Source organism: Plectropomus leopardus, chromosome 7, assembly GCF_026936395.1.
Source record: "Plectropomus leopardus strain MGB_pleo_1.0 chromosome 7, ASM2693639v1, whole genome shotgun sequence".
NCBI lineage: Eukaryota > Metazoa > Chordata > Actinopteri > Perciformes > Serranidae > Plectropomus > Plectropomus leopardus.
Window position 1 is genome coordinate 4,745,925 of NC_142182.1, and position 17,146 is coordinate 4,763,070.

General features: G+C 38.5%; 1 protein-coding gene and 1 non-coding gene across 2 annotated transcripts in view; one reads left to right on the top strand and one right to left on the bottom strand.

The window, feature by feature from the left end:
• Positions 1-13,733, top strand: part of cmip (c-Maf inducing protein) — a 58,157-nt gene extending 44,424 nt beyond the window's left edge. The window contains exons 12-21 of the mRNA XM_042495532.2: positions 2,331-2,357; positions 2,459-2,507; positions 2,809-2,916; positions 3,275-3,391; positions 4,098-4,238; positions 6,609-6,656; positions 6,794-6,940; positions 7,666-7,771; positions 7,932-8,002; positions 8,747-13,733. Coding sequence (XP_042351466.1) covers positions 2,331-2,357; positions 2,459-2,507; positions 2,809-2,916; positions 3,275-3,391; positions 4,098-4,238; positions 6,609-6,656; positions 6,794-6,940; positions 7,666-7,771; positions 7,932-8,002; positions 8,747-8,800 — 868 coding nt within the window. The 3' untranslated portion in view covers positions 8,801-13,733. The remainder of the gene's footprint in view (positions 1-2,330; positions 2,358-2,458; positions 2,508-2,808; positions 2,917-3,274; positions 3,392-4,097; positions 4,239-6,608; positions 6,657-6,793; positions 6,941-7,665; positions 7,772-7,931; positions 8,003-8,746) is intronic.
• A 1,257-nt stretch (positions 13,734-14,990) lies between these two features.
• trnal-cag (transfer RNA leucine (anticodon CAG)) lies at positions 14,991-15,073 on the bottom strand. The gene has a single exon. It is a non-coding gene; the product is annotated as a tRNA-Leu (tRNA).
• Positions 15,074-17,146: the final 2,073 nt, after the last annotated feature.

Consider the following 17,146-nt stretch of genomic DNA (forward strand, 5'->3'; position numbering starts at 1 on the left):
CCAATTGTAGAAATTATTGTCTCCATTTGTCACATTGACACAAAAACATGAGAAAATATGGTCCAAGTTAAAAAAGTTTCCCCTTAATTGAAAGTGGAAAGTTGTGTTTGCGTATCATTAATAATGTTTTATGAGCTCATATCTTAGAAAGTTTCCCTTTTCAATGGAGTGGATGAAATGAATGTACAATTACCTTAAAACTGTACTTGAGTATAGCACTTTACCACATATACTGTACTTACTGTACTTTTCACCAAATTGAAAAAGCAGAGCAGCGTTCCTTTCTTTTCTTTCTGTGTTTAAACGCCTCTGACTTCGTCTTGGCAGCCTCACAGTGCCAGTGTCGAGGCCTCAGCCGGCCAATTCATTTTCCTGTGAACACGCAACAGTTTCATGGAGTTACACAATGTCTGCTCAGCCTGCGCAGTGACAGTGGCAGCAGATTCAGTCCTCCATCTGTGTTGACAAAGGATGCGTTCAGGCCCAGTACTGAGTTTAGGTCACGCTCAGAACCCAGGGTTCGTACAGTCATGGAAAAAGCTGGAAAAGTCATTGCTTTTGCAAATGACAAAAGTTTGGAAGACTAAATAGACCCCTGAAATTTTTGGGAAAGTCATGTAAATCTGTCTCATTAACCTGTATAATAACACATGATGTGACTGTCAGAAATTTGAAAATCTAATAATGACTTTTGAAGAAAACATCTGTGGGTTTGGAGGGCATGTCTTCAAGAAAAGAAATTGCCAAAAATATTTTCTCCAAAAATTGCCAAAAATTGAAAAACAAATGTTTTCTTTAAATAGCGCCAAAAATTTAAAAAAAATAAATAAAAAAAAAGCCAAAAAAGCAATAAATCCCGAAAATTTCTCCTTGAAAACTTCAAGTCTTCTTTAAAAAAAATGAGGAGTAAGATATACACAAAATACAGAACATACTTAAAATACATTTAAAGCTGTGTTCCCCGTATCCTAAGCCAAAAATAAAAACATAAGTCCCTCCCTAGTGCTAAAAAATTTGACATGCCTTCCCCTTTTTGCACCACCCCTCCCCTCTCATAAGTAATTAAGTTATATTTAAATGATATATAATTAAAAAGCTTATATAGTAATGAAAAAGAACCAAGAAGGAGTACTGATGGTCGTTTCAGAGTATGCATGGTGTTTAATATTTGCCTTGAAGTCATGGAAATGTACCAAATACAAACTACGTGTGTAATACAGATGCAGACAGACCAAAAAAGAAGCAGAATTACAGTAAGATTTCACAGGATCTCTTTCCATCGCTAGAGGAAAATGCAAAGTTATGTCACTGACTCTGCTGCACGAGGTAAAGTAGTGTTAGCAGCAGTAATACTTGTGTAAACTGTGTTTCAGAGGAGCGTTTTAGTGACTCATGACAGTCTAAATACTGTTTCAGAGAAAAGCGGAATCTGGTACTTTTAGTTCCAGTCCAAAAACACCAGTGCAGCCAGAACCCATAATCATATACTGTAACCATCGACCCAGCGCTGCACGCCACCCTTCGCACTTCCTTTCCCTCCATCTCCCTCCTTCCTCATTTACTGCCAGTCCTTCTCAAAACCGTCTCCTGGGACATATACATGTTTCAAGGAGGTCCTGCTGGGGCCCGGCCTCTGACGTGGATGAGGTACCTCAGCTCGCCTCTGAGGGTCATGAACTGGAGGCGGACGGCTGCTCTCTCTCCCCAGAGAGCCCACTTTAATTGGCTAAAAGCAGCCTCGAGTCTTATTCGTAATTGGCTGTCTGATCCAGAGCTTCATTAGCGCTGACTGGCAGACAACTTGTTGTTTCTCCAACACTGGGACACACCTGTTGCTCACCTGCGCCACTGTTGCCTGGTCGATGGCTTCAGGCGTCATTAGGAAAGGCAACAATACTCCCCAGCACCCTGTAGCTGAGGAGATAATGAGTCACATCAGCGCACGCACCAATTCACTGACACACACACACACACACACACACACACACACACACACACAGACACACACACACGAAAGGAAAAGTTAAAAAAATATTTTACATGCCTTCCCCCTTATTTTTAAAGAGTATCAATGGCCATTTCAGAGGATGTATGGTCTTTAAAATTGCCTCAAAGTCAAAGAAAAGTCATCAAAATTTATTGATGAAAATGTGTGTGTGAACACTGACAACCAAAATACACAACTACGCGTGTAAGATGGATGAAAAAAAAGCTATTATAAATAAATGAATGTTTCCTGACAGAAACATGTTTTGTTTTATCTTTTTTTAATTATATAAGTGTTTTGGGCTGTGAAATCTCATGTCTCCCTCTTTGTCCTGTCTCTCCAGGGCCCTTGCACATGCCAAATTCACAAAGTAAGTAAGACATCATAAAGTGTTCAGTGTCACAGATTCAGTTAGATTCCAGTTTGAAAACAACTTGACATTTGTGTCATAATGTCTCTCTGTCCAAATAGGGAACTGAAATATGTTATTCAGAGATTTGCGGAGGATCCGAGGCAGGAGGTGAGTGTGTGTGCTCATTTATATTTGCACAGCAACTTCAACTTCTGCACAACTGCACAATTCCTGCATTGCACCTTTTGTACACATATTATCTTCGGTCTTATTCTATTTAAATTTACTATTTTTCTTCTTCATTTATGCACCAAAACACCAAGTCAAATTCTTGTATATGTAAATGCACTTGGCAATAAAACCAGATTCTGATTCTGATTTACCAGTTTTAACCTGGTAGCAGCTGTACAGCTTTAAGAAGTGCTGATTTTGGCTGAACGAAAATCTGTGTGTGTGATATTCCCTTCAGGTCCATTCCTGCCTGCTCAGCGTGCGTTCAGGTAAAGACGGCTGGTTCCAGCTCTACAGTCCAGGAGGTGTGGCCTGTGATGACGATGGCGAGCTGTTTGCCAGTATGGTGAGTGTTTGGACACACAGTCAACCTCAAATATTAAAGCTGTTGTCGGTAACTTTTATAAAAAATAAGTACCTTTTTGTCAGATTTGTTGAGTCTGTCACTATATTCTTATGTTAACAAATTTAGTGTATTAAAGCTGTAAAATGAGAAGCTTTTGCCCATGATGTGTCCAAAACTTTAAGGTTGTATTTAGCTATCCAAAATGTTCTCCCAGGTCTGGAAATTGCCATTTGAAAATGCCATGACTGTCTGGTGTTCTTATGTGTGCATATAGTGAGAGAGTCTTTCATAAAAGCTACCAACTGCAGCTGTAATGTGTGCGTATTAATGACCCTTCCCTCCTCTTCACCTCCTCCAGGTTCATATCTTGATGGGCTCCTGCTATAAGACCAAGAAGTTCCTGCTCTCGCTGGCTGAAAACAAGCTGGGTCCCTGCATGCTGCTGGCCTTACGTGGAAACCAGACCATGGTGGAGGTACAATGCATTCAGAGTGCTCACACTACTTACTTTTTTGTTGTAGTCTTATGCTGAAATTATTTAAAGCAGTTCTAGTTTCAGTGATTGAGCAGATTCAAGTGAGGTTCAGTTGAATAAAGTGAAGGAGAAATTGAGCATTTCATTGTTGCAAAGTGAGTTTGATTTTAATAACGGGTAAAAATCAAAGCAGCAGAGGCCATAGTACTTGTCCCTAGTTTAGGTCAAACTTCAAAAGTGCTAGATGTCTTAAGATCTTGGAGACATCCTAAAACTTTAGAAATGTCTTAAACTCTTATAAGCAACCCAGTTTTAAGATGCTTCCTGTTAAAAATCTTATTTTATCTTTATTTTATTTTATTTAATTTTTTAAATGCTATTTATTTTCTATTGATAAACATATACAGAACATGAGGTGAAAGGTAAAGTGCAGGTAAAAAACAAACAATATATCTGAATTTCTGTTTGGGAATGAAAAAGTAAATCTGTGGTCTTCAAGATCAAGCCAAAATAACCCTGATTACATCACTATGACATCATCAGGGTTATTTTGTCAGACTGGACAGACCTTCTCCAGAGCAACAGAGGACAGTGACATGTTTTCTCAGGCTTAGAGTTAGGAGTTAACTGATCGACACGCATGAAATCAGTGGCCCTTTACAGTGTGTGTGTGTGTGTGTGTGTGTGTGTTTCTGTGTGTGTCCAGATCCTGTGTCTGATGCTGGAGTACAACATCATCGAGAACAAAGACACCCAGCTGCAGATCATCTCCACTCTGGAGAGCACCCAGGTGGGCCTGCGCATGTACGAGCAACTCTGCGACCGACAGAGAGAACTCAAAGAACTGGTGAGTTTTTTCTCCAACACACACACACACACACACACACACACACACACACACACACACACACACACACACACACACACATGCACACACTGTGGGTGCTTTATGAGGTACACTGAGGCCTGGCGTGAACACGGTGCTGCACTCTTGGTGTCCGGCTGTTCCTGTAGCTCTGAACTAAGAACATCTTGTTCCAGTTCATCCCACATTTCTGTCTGGTTCAGCTCGTAGGAGAGGAGGCCTCTGCAGGAAAATCAGATCACCAGTTTCTCATTACGTACAAATTCTTGTGTCCTCAGTGACGCATGTGGCCTACTTGTCAATCCGCAGTTCCAACACAGCAACTGTTCAAGGCCCCAGAAGTTACGAACCAAGCATGCACTGGCTGCGAACAATCATGGATCACACAGAGCTCGTCCGCATGTTCTAACATGAAGGAGAAGCTGCAGGCATTTGATGTTCTCTTTGAGATATCAAAGGGAGAGTCCTTTGTACAAATATGGACTTGAAGTGGTAGTTACAGAGCTCCCATGGATCCTCAAAAAGTCTCAAAAGGCGTTGAAGTCGTTAATCTAAAAATAAGTCCTTAACTGGTATGAAATCAACTTAAAATTAACTTTTAAAAGTCTTAAAAAGGCGCACGCATGGGAAGTAGGATTTAATTAATTTTCTTTTTCTGACGTTGGACTGTAAAATCTCAAAAATAATTGATAATATTTTTTTTCTTTGATAATTTAATAAATTCCTTTTCTTGAACTTTTCATGACAAGAAATGCAAAACGTTCAGAAAACAGGCCAGAAATGCCCCAATATTACCTACTTCAGTTGGTAAACCAAATATATACCATTGTGATAATCAAATATATTTGCTGTCTTTCATGCGTTCCACTCTAAAAAGTAATACTAAAATATTTCTTATCATTTTGTCATATTGTTAAGAATATCGTTATCGCAAAAATACGCCAAAATATTGTGATATTATTTTTGAGTCATATTGCCCACCTCTAGTGCCTACTCAGCTTCATCTGTTGCTGTAGTCCATCAAATCCTACTTCATTCAACGTTCGTCCAATCTCTTGCTCTTAACTAGAAAATTGTTGCACGTTTCTCAGAAAACTCCTAAATCTGCAGTGTGAAAATTCCTGGAGCTCGTCTGGACTTGAATTGCTGGAGTAAAGTTCAGAGCAGTGACGGTGACTTAGCCTCTCAGCTCAGTCTGCGTGCTTCACACGCTGAGTCACAGCCACTTGACTCGTCTGCAGAACTGAGCTGCACATTTATATGTAGAGGAAGTCATATGTTCCTTATGCACTCTTAAACATTAAGAAAACACAATTTAAACACTTAATGCATACCACCCGAAGAAATGTTAAGCAGCTTGTGTGCATGCATTTGTATATGATGTATTGTATTTACTCCACCAGTATATTCAATACAATATGATTCAACAGAGGCCCCAAATTTGTCTGCTATAAAAAAAAAAAAAAACATGCTTTGGTGTCCATTATAATCATATTATTCTGTGTATTATTTGGCAATTTCAATAATAACATTAATTAAAATATTAAATCACTCACAAATTAGAATTTATGACTTAGTATCTTTAATAAGTGTGTAATTAGCGGTTAACCCTCTGAAACATGGAGCGACGTCACTTTTTCTTGTGCTGCTTTCAGACACCTTTCCCAGTATTTAAACCTTTGAACCCTGAGCAAATTGGTGTTTTTTTTATTTTCTTTTTCAAAAACTTGAAAAAAGGGCAATGAGCAATTTGGCAAGAAATGTTCAGTAAATTGTAGAAAAATAGGAGATTTGGAGAATTATTTTAAAATAGGCTAGGTAAAAAAATTCTAATTATCAAATTACATATTTATAATTGTGTCACAAAATTATTAGAATTTTTAAAGCATTTTTCCATGTCTTGGTTGCCTTGTTTGTTTTTTTTTACTTTCTTTTTTGTTTGCTTGTTTTTTAATTTTCAAGAATTCTTCTCACACTTTGTGCTGATATCTTTTTAAAATCAAGACAGTTTTCTCAGGTTTCAAAGGGGTGAATAAATGATTCATTTTGTCAGGTGGATTAAAATATTCTGTGGAAAAAAATGTATTTCTAAAAAAAAAAAAAAAACATAAGAAAATCACTTATCAAGAAACAACTATTTGGAAGTTCAGTTTTTTTGTTTGATTTTTCTCTCTTAAAATCATATTTCAAACTTTGTACTATTATATTTTAAATATAACAATATCATTTCTCAATGTGAGATGAATGCAGCATGCATGCAGCTGCTCACGCACACCATCTACTGTCTGAAAAGGTTCCTGCAGGGTTGAGAGTTAAGACGCCATCTTTTTTTTCTGTCTGTCTTCTCCTCAGCAAAGGAAAGGAGGCCCCACCCGGCTGACTCTGCCCTCAAAGTCCACGGTGAGATTACGCCGAAGCCTTCACTGCTGCACACAAAAACACTTTAACCTCTTCTGTCCCGGCCAACATATTTTATAAGATTATGAGTTTATTGTGTTTACTATTTCAGTATTGAATGTTTTTCCCTCCACATTTAGGATGCAGACCTGGCCCGCCTGTTGAGTTCAGGTTCCTTTGGGAACTTGGAGAACTTGAGCCTGGCCTTCACAAACGTCACCAGTGCCTGTGCCGAGCAGCTCATCAAGCTGCCTTCACTAAAACAGCTCAACCTCTGGTCCACACAGGTACACACACACACACACACACACACACACACACACACACACACACTGGAACACAACACAAACACAAGTACAAACACACACCACTAATGATACAATCACTGTCTAATGCAGAGATACTCAACCTGCTTTGCTTGGGGGCGCAGCAACACCAAACATGTTTGTAGGATTTTAGGACTTTTGTCAGATTTTAGCACTTTTTCTGGAATTTTAGGACATTTGTAGGATTTTAGGACATTTTTAGGATTTAAGGATGTTTCTCGGATTGGATGGCATTCGTAGGATTTTAGGATGTTTCTTGGATTTTAGGACATTTCTATGATTTTAGGATGTTTCTAAGATAATAGGGAATATCTTGTATTTAAGGATTTTTCTTGGATTGGATGGCATTTCTAGGATTTTAGAACATTTATAGGATTTTAGGACATTTCTGTGATTTTAGGATGTTTCTAGAATTTTAGGACTTTAGGTGTATAGCTAGGACCTCTTTTGGGGATGCAGGGGATCCTCCACTGGCATTTTTTTATAATCAAGCTCTATTTTGATGCTGTTTTATGTACTCTGGCACCTTATGTTTACTAAAAGTACAAAAAAAATTTCCCAGTGTGAATCACTTTATTTTTATTGTGAATTAAAAAACAGTTTCGGGGCCAGATTTAGCCCCTGGGCCATAAGTTGAGCATCATTGGTCTAATGCGTGTCCTTTTTTCCTGTTTTTCTCCCTTCAGTTTGGGGATGCAGGGTTAAGGTTGTTATCTGAGCATCTGGCCTGCCTTCAGGTTCTGAACCTGTGTGAGACTCCCGTCACTGATGCTGGTCTGCTGGCTCTCAGCTGTAAGAAAACACACACAATGACTCATATTGTTCAAAATAATATTATTATTCAAATTATTATGGCAGTGTTGTCAACATATTCACTTTGTTGAGGGAAGAAGTGAGTTTTTTTGTGATTGTAATTTTATTGTAACTAATCGTAAGTGTTTGCCTCCTTCAGCCATGAAGAGTCTGTGCAGTCTGAATATGAACAGCACCAAGCTCACAGCCGACACATACGAGGACCTCAAGGTTTGTTTGTTTGTTTGTTTATTAAGATCCCCATTAGCTTCTGTTTTTTGACAGTAGCTGCTCTTCCTGGGGTCTCTGTTATTCATTGTACGATTACACAAATACACATAACATAACACACATACAGTTTGACAAAACACAGAACCAAAACAATCGGCACAGACTCAACGATCGTCTAATACATACAGCAACTCTACAAAATAATCTCGCTCCTCAATAGCTGATGAAAATAGAATACCTAGAAACCATCGACTTAATCACACAAAAATAATGATAATTATAATTTTTAAAAAATGATTGGCTCAAAATCGATTTCATAGTGTCACGTACAGTGATCAACGCTGTTCCTTGAGTGAATAAATACAATCTTAACTTTTTGTGAGACTTTATTGTATTTCTTTCAGAAATCAAAAAACTTGGTAATGAATTCCATGCCACCATTGCACGATAACGCACTGTCCTCTGTATTAAGCGCAATTGTAAAATGCACTTTACATTTGAAACAAATCTCAAAGTGCTACAAGATAAGCACAAAAAACATATAAAAACAACCAAAATAAAAGCAGATTAAAAAGTCTCTTTAAGTTTTCTACCATCTGCACTCACTTATCTCTCTTAAGGAGACAAAATTGACATAAATGACAATGTGAGGAAAAAAACATCCAAAATGTGAGCCGGCCTTGAAGCCGATAGAGAGTTTATCGAGGTTTCAAGCTGTTTCCTTGTGTGTGTCTTTCTCTGCAGGCCAAACTGCCCAACCTGAAAGATGTCGATGTTCGGTACACGGAGGCCTGGTGATCCACCTCACGCTCACATGACCCTCATACACACCCAGACACACACATAAAACATGCACACACTGCACACAGGCTCAGACACATGACACGAAAATTGTGTAGTGATGTCATCTCCATCGTCGCCCATCATTAGACCAGGAACTATGACATCATCCCAGCGTGATGATGTAACCGGAGCGTACGGACTCCTGTAGTGACGCCATCACCAGGAGGGAACTGTCCAGTCACTTGTTTTCTAAACGAGAAATCTTTATGGACCTCGCCGCTCCCCGTACTTCTGTCAACTGATGTTTCAAGGACCTTGTGATCAGAGGACATGCAAGGAGCCGCTATATCGTGACATAAGGACACTTATCTCTCTCTGTCTTTATCTTTTGGCCCGTCTTTCATATGCGGTTTTTCATATTCAGTCCAGCTGTCCAGCCGTTGCCCCTCCCACCTCCGTGTGTCCGTGTCGCGAGGAAAACCTGAGCCTTCCTCTCTTTTTCTCTCTCTCGATTCAGCAGCTCACATTCCAGTTCCTCTCCGATCGGATCCACGATGTAGCTCTCCAAACAGACAACTTGTTAATCACTTTCGGCCCTCGCTCTTTGGCTTCAGTTTTCCGGATCTTTTGAGTCTTTCATTTGGGAAAATGAGGTGCTACCTCAGAGAAAAGAAGAGTTGCAAGACTGTGCCTATTCCTCCAACACGACACACAGGAAAAAAAAAAAAAAAGGTTTTTATCAACTTGAATGAACATATTTTTCCAGACATCTGTGCTTTCATATATTGTGTGTTTCTATATATATGAAGAAAACCCCCGGTGATGACATTTCAGACACATTTCGGGAACTCTGCAGGAAACGGTGATGGCAACGTTTGTTCCTTTTTTTTGTTTTCAGTGTACATACTGATGATCTCCCATTACTATTTAATAGGACAGTTGTGTAGCAGTAGCTGGGTGGTCTGGGACTGCCTGATATTTATAATTTGTGTCTTTAAAAGCCTCCTTTACTCTGTCTCTCTTTGATTTTTGTCCTCACAATAATGAAGTACAGGCGTCCTGTTGTCTTCTTTTTTTTCTTTTTTTTTTTTTTGCAACATTTAAAACAAGAAGCCAACAAAGCGGGCACATGGATCTCTCTGTCCCCCGATGCCATGGTGGTAACCTGTAAAGTGGACCTGTAAACAAGCCCCATCACCAGCTGAGAGTTGTATATTTTCATATCCTCTGCTATTTTTTTGGCTCTTTTTGAGACGAAGAGAAGAACTTGCCAAACATCGTCATCGAGTTTAGTTTTGTGCACTTGTTTCTTCAGGCCAACACGAGTGTGGTTTGATTTGTGTATCAAGTGGAATTATAAACCGCCTGTGGAGAGACGCTGTTTGGGTCTCTGACCCTCCCTGCTGACGGCAGGGCGAAGAGTCGCAGTGCCTCTAGTGTTGTGGATGCGTTGCCTATTGTTATCTTTCTGTCACACCACCTGTTTTGAATTGTTCTGCTGTATTTATATCTACGCCATAATACATGGGTGACATTTTTAGGCTGTTGGGATGAATAATTCTCATCAAAGGATGGGACAGAAATTATTGTACATATTCTTTCGATGTGGTCTATAAGGGACAAAAGATTGGGGGGAGAGAAAAAAAAAAAGCACCTTTCGGCCATATTTGCCTGTCTACATTCCCTCAAAATGTTGCCTGTTTATTGTGGCAACATTTCATATGATGTGGTAACTGCCCTGGCACACTTTGTCAGAGTCTCTTTTTTTCCTCACTGTCTGGATGTCGTTGATTTCTCTTTTTTTAACCTTAGAAATACGCAGATTTTTTTTTTCCCAGTCGCTCTGCCTGCATCCATCCATTTTATTTATTCGTGTCGACCTCCAGAACGCTCGGGGTGTTTGTCGAGGCAGAAAAACTGCAGCAGAGGACAGGATGCCGTCCGCTATGACATGCTTTGTTTCCTATTTATTGGGTGCCATGACAGTTCTGTTTGGCCTGTAGACGGCCATCTTTGGGGTCCGTCTTTGGGACCTTGTGCTCTCTTTCATATCCTGTATGATGTATATACGAGTGTATATAGTCGTCTCCTCCTTTCCTCTCTTTGAACCATTTTTGAATCCTCCTCCCTTTCGTTTTGTCTCCTTCATCCTTTTCTGTGTTTCTCTCGGCCTCCCTTCATCGGCAGGCTGGTGTTGCCTTCATCTTATGTGTGTGGTTGTTTTTTTTTCACACAAAGTGCACTGTAATCTAACAAATTATGTTTTCATATTATCTTTTAAGTTTCTTTGATTTGATCACTTTAATCAAACTTTTTTTTTCTGTGTTTAATTTTTTTTTTTTGCATGTACATGTCGCTGCGTCATCTGGTATTTTTATTTTGTAATTTTTTGTTTTATAAAAGGTTTGAAATATGATAAAGGGTCTGATCACTATCTCACAGAGGTTAGGGGCTGAAATGGAGAGATCCCATCGAATTGTTCCCTCATTGGTTGTTGCCAGGATCTACCCAGTCTTGACAGATCCTATTGGTCGAGGCAGTTAGGGTTTGATAGGGATTGATTTTCTAAAAAGCCAATGCCAGTACTGGTGCTGTTGGACTGAAGCTGCCCCTAGACCGGATTTGATCATTTAAGTTTGTCAATTTTTATTTAAAAAAAAAAAAAAAAAAAAGTTTCTTGTTTCCCTAAGAATTACTGTCCGAATCCTGCCAGATAATCATATCAGAGGTGGACCACACTGGCTGGCCAACCGATATCATTTTTTAAAATACAGTTGTTTTTTCTTCTGCACATTAGCAAACTGATGATTCAGTGTACCTTTACTGTAGTTTTGTTTTATCGCAATGTTTTTCTACATCTGAATGTTTCAAAGGAATAATTTGAATTTTGGGGAAACAGACTTCACTGCTTTCTTGACCAAAGTTACATGAGAAGGTTGATAATGTCATGTCTGTGCATTTAATATGAAACTACAGTCAGCATCCATTTCGTTTGGTGTAGTTTCGCCAAGTTCAGTACAAAGACCGAAAACAGCAACGCTATCAGCATCTCTAAAGCCTCATTCTCACTGAACAAAAAACCCTCTTAAATCTGGCTTTTTAAATGCAATGGGAAAGTGTACAATCAGCATTCATATGCGGGTCAAAAGACTGCAGTAGTCACAGGTATTTATCGCCTCCGGCTCCGATCGGCATCGATGTGAACACAGCACCCGTGTGAACGCACTAATTTCAGCTTCTTGCACCGCCGTTAGGAGTACACAGACATCTGTCCACGTCGCTTTCTAATGTTTAGCTGTTCTCTGGCCTGTCCATGACATTGAGCAATGTACACACACACACACACACACACACACACACTAAAAGACATACTCGTCTGTTGCAGATCCGTGAACACAGCTCTGCTCTACTTGCAATGGGAAAGCGGGTTTTAAGCGGGGTTTACCTGTGTTTAAAAATCCTGCGTGCACGCACCAATTTTGGTGGAAAATGGGGATAAAACTACCGTATTACTGTATAGCTTACTTATCTTATGGTTTAATAAGCGACAAAGTGGAACAAGTCTTTGCTGGTTGCCTGGCAACCTGCACAAAGTTCATGCATCCACCCAAGGCCCCCAAGTAAACTTAGATTTTTAGTTTCATGCAGGCCCCCAGGGTGTGCTTTGAAGATATTTTCGCAGTGGCCAAACAGCCCAAAAGACATTTTACCGTTGACTGACATGCCGAAAGAGACGTTTGTCACATTTTCTTGAGCATCACAACTGCCACTACATGGCTCGTTTCTCAATCATGATTGATCCATTCAGTGCCATAACATTTCAACAGTCGAGAGTAGCATGATTAAATAATTTTATCCCCATCTAAGTTAGCGAAGCACCAAACCAGAAGTTAGCGGTCTGTCTACGCCATAAGTCTGTTGTTCATAAAATGTAAGTGGTGCCTATAATCGCCAGATCATCTGGGTAATTTTATACATTGAAGTTGGGCTTTGTGCGCCACTGAGCAACTCTCATAGGATTGCACTTTCAATGCTGTATCCACTTCTCTTTATACATCAGTATAGCCAAGTTATATTCCGGCACACAAACCCCCTAAAACCACAATGTGTCCTTTGTTTACAGTTTGTTCATGAGCTTTAACGGTGCTGGTAGGAAGACGGGATCACCTTCTGACAAAGCGAGGCTAACTGTTTCGAGTCTTTATGCTAAGCTAACTCGATGCTAGCTTCATACGTGCAGACACGAGAACGGCATCGATCTTCTCATCGAACTCTGCATGAAAGCGAACTCTCCTTTTTTAAAATCCTGCCATTGAACTCAGTTTTTAGGCCATGATGAGCTGCCACATGTCCAGCCTGTGAGCCTGGGGGCAGCACGTCGAGGTTATAACGGAAGATTTTATTACTGTAGACGATGTAATGGTTGAATAGAGACGCGTCTTCTGTTCTGTCATGTCTCCGTATCCTGTGGAGCTCACTGTGCTTTGCTTTCCATCCTGACTCCCCCTCTCTCATCTGTTTTCTCTCTGCTGTTTTTTATTCTTCACAGACTGTAAAGAGTTTCTACCATGTCCAACGTGTACAGCTGTGCTCCAGTCTTAACAGTTGTTATGGAAGGAACAGGGTCAGATGCGGCAAATCTGACAGACTGAAAAAAAAACCCAACAACTCTCTTTCCCATAATTCCTTGTAGTAAAAATATTTTTTGGCAGCTGGAAAAGGGGCGCCCATGATGTTTCTCTCTCTTTTTCAGTCTTTTTCCGCATTGATCTGCTTCTCCTGCTGGGTTATTATTATTATTATAATTATTATTATTATTATTATTATTATTGCTGCTGCTGCTCTGTGGCTGTTGTAATAAAAATACAAAAGATCTTCAACAGGAAAAATAACAACTATGATGTGAAATAATTTCAATCAGAAATAAATTGTCTGTGAATATGTTTCAGCTGTGCGTGCCATGTGTTCTTTTTTATGTTTTTACCAGACAAATGTGTAAAACATAGTAATATTCCAGTACTCTTTCATGGACACCAGGAAGACTCTACAGTACTACCACAGGAATTTAACTATTTTGTTTGAAATACGCTTGGAAAGGTGAGGAAATGAGAAAAAAGGCAATGAGCAACTTGGAAAGAAAAATTACACAAATTGCAACAAATTTCTAGATTTTGGAAGATGTTTTTAACTCTTTGAAAAGTACAAGAAAAATTACAAAAAATTATATATACATGAAATAAACAAAAAAACACCGGAAAGTAAATATAAATATTTAAATCTTTGAACTCTGAGCAAATTAGCTTAATTTCTTTTAAAATGAAAAATAATGGAAATGTGAAAAAAGGGATTAATTGTGATAAACTATTCAAATTCAGTGATAAACCATGATTTTAAAAAATTATCTGTTTGACAACCTTATAAAATACATGCTGTATGTTGCACAGTGCACAGTGGGCCATTCTCTGACAAAATATATGTGTAAATCAGTGCTTAGAACCACATTTCTGTAGTCCTTCCTCTTGAAATGTCCGACTGAAAAGTCTGTCAAAGTAAAACTCAAATCCAAACCTCCAGAGGAGGAAGCAGATAGGTCACACAACGTTGGACCTGGAAAGATGATTGGTTGCACAATGTTGGAACTGCAACTCCTATCAGCTAACATCCTCCAACATTTCTGAATGTTGTATTCTGGAAATATTTCCCTTGCTTGTTTTAAATGTCTATAAATTTCTAAATCTCTGATTTTCTTGCAATTTGCAGGACTCTTCTTGACAAGTTGCTGACTGCCTTTCCCCCCACATTTCGGGAGAAAAATTGGGTTCAAAGGTTTAAATACTTGTGAAACGCACCAAAAAAAAAAGTGATGTTTCAAAGGGTTAAACATAGTATATTAGAATCATCTCGGTCTACATTGACAGTGATTAATGGCACCATACCAATTCTGAAAAGTTCATAATCATTTGAAATTAGGTCCTTTAAAGGTTTTGTACATTGAAATTACTATTATCACCCTACACTGGCTGCACTTCATATCTTTAAAGTATTTTTAAGTAGAATAGCATTGAAAGTTTTTTTTTCTATAAAAACAAACCAAAACTAATCAAAATTACACTTGGCTTATTAATTATAGCGATGAATTGTGACAGAGATTATCGTTTGATTTTGATTTGATGTTTTTTCTTAAATTAGCAAAGTAAAAGGTTCTTGTCAGAAGTGGGATTCGAACCCACGCCTCCAGGGGAGACTGCGACCTGAACGCAGCGCCTTAGACCGCTCGGCCATCCTGACATGGAATACCTACTGTGGAAATATGCCGTTATATACCTTGTGTTACGGTACTTTTGCCCTGTGTTTTTTGTTGTTATTTGTTTAGTTATTCTCAAATCTATCTTTTCCCTTACCACTACATTATTTGTTCACTATAAGGCAGGGTTATTCTGTCGCTCAGTGTGCGACTCAACCGTATGCACGGCTCCATTACGCCCCCTGCTGGCGTTTCAGCTGTAGTGGCACAAACAGCAGTTTACAGTAACAGTACAGATGCTGTTATTAGCAAAAGCTTGATCTCTGAATTAAACATCTCACTCATAAACGGAGTGGAAGCAGTTTTCTAGATCTTCTTATTTATTGCAATTTCTGGACAATTTCTAACCAAGTTGATTATTGCAATTCCCTCAAATGTTTTTTAAGGAAATCATCCAATTTGTCCTGGTTTCAAAGGTTTGAAAGACATCTGAAGTATCTGCTGTATAGGTCTTTGCCAGAACTAGATATAATAATAATAACAATAATAATAATAATAATAATAATAAGGCTATTATTATCATTATCAATATCATAAAGACTCCACACCCTTTTTTTTCGATTGAAATCTAAAACAAACTGCAACTTTTCTACATGTGTTAATATTTTATAGAAACTGATGAAACAGGCAAAAATTACTAAATGTGATAAAAAATGCCATGATATAGTGTGTGATGAAAAAAATTCATGTACTCTGTTTAAATGTCATAGTGTAGTAAGTCATAAAAAAGTCATAGTATATTATGTCGTAAAAATGTGATAGTATAGTATGTCATTAAAAGAATGTCATTATAGTATGTGGTTTAAATGTCATATATTAGTTAATATCATGGCATTATATGTCCGTCAAGTTGCCTTCATGAGTTAGTCTGTGTTTGTTTTTACTTGATCAGTTTATTATTTAGATGATTGTGTTTTTGTGTTTTTTCTTGATTTTTTGGGGTTTCAGTTTACTGTTTTTTCTCCTGTGTTCCTGTGCTGCCTTTCCCTCGTTTACCATCCACACAGCTGTCCTGCATCAGTCTCGTTAGTCCTTCTCTGCTCCTCAGTTTCTCTCAATCAGCTCTCTGCCTGTTTCTCTGCCTCATCACTTTATTTCCCACACCTGAGCTTTTCTGCGTTTTCTCCACCTGCACTTCATCCCCTCATCAGTCGAGTTGGTATTTAAGTCCTGGTTTTCACTTTAGTCTCTGTTTGATCTTTGTTTTGGTCGTGTGATTCTCTGTTTGCTGTTTCCATGCACTGACCTGATATAAAGAGTTATCTGTTTGAGTTCTTGTTGTCAGCCGTCTCTTGCGTTTGAGTCCACCTGCACTGAATCTCATGACGAGGCCCTTGTTAGTAAAAGCAGACACTGACTGTGTTAGCAGTGTCCCAGAAACAACTGGATATTTGAGCAGAATTCAGTTTGAGTTTCTCCTCCAGCCTGTAGAGAAAAGATAGAAATATTTTTTGGTCTATGTCCAATCCACCATAATGTGAGAGATTTCTCTTATGGCTCTCACCTCTGTGTTATGCTAATTTCTTTTAACCACAAAATATCTATAAGCTCATTATAACTGGGAATTGTTTTTGTACTTTTTGTATGCATAAAGTGCCAGAGTGCATAAAACAGCATCAAAATAGTGTCAATGGAGGATGTCCTGCACCCTCCAACAGAACTACTAGCTAAGCCTCTAATCTCCTAAATTCCTACAGAAACGTCCTAAAATCTGAGAAATTTCTTTAAATCCCAGAAATGTCCTAAAATTTTAGAAATATCCTAATATCCTAGAAAACTTCAAATCTGACAAACATTCAGAAATCCTGGAAGCATCCTAAAATCATAGAAAATTCCTTAAATCCTAGAAATGTCCTAAAATAAAAAATGTGTTAAAATCCCTAGAAGCAATCTTAAATAAGAGAAATGCACTAAAATAAAAATGTTTGTAAACAAAAAACAAAAAACATGCTAAAATAAAATTAAAAAATGTCCTAAAATCCTGGAAATGTCCTGAAATCCCCCCAAAAAATTTAAAAAATGTGTAAAATTCCAGAAAAGTGTACAAGGGTTGCCGT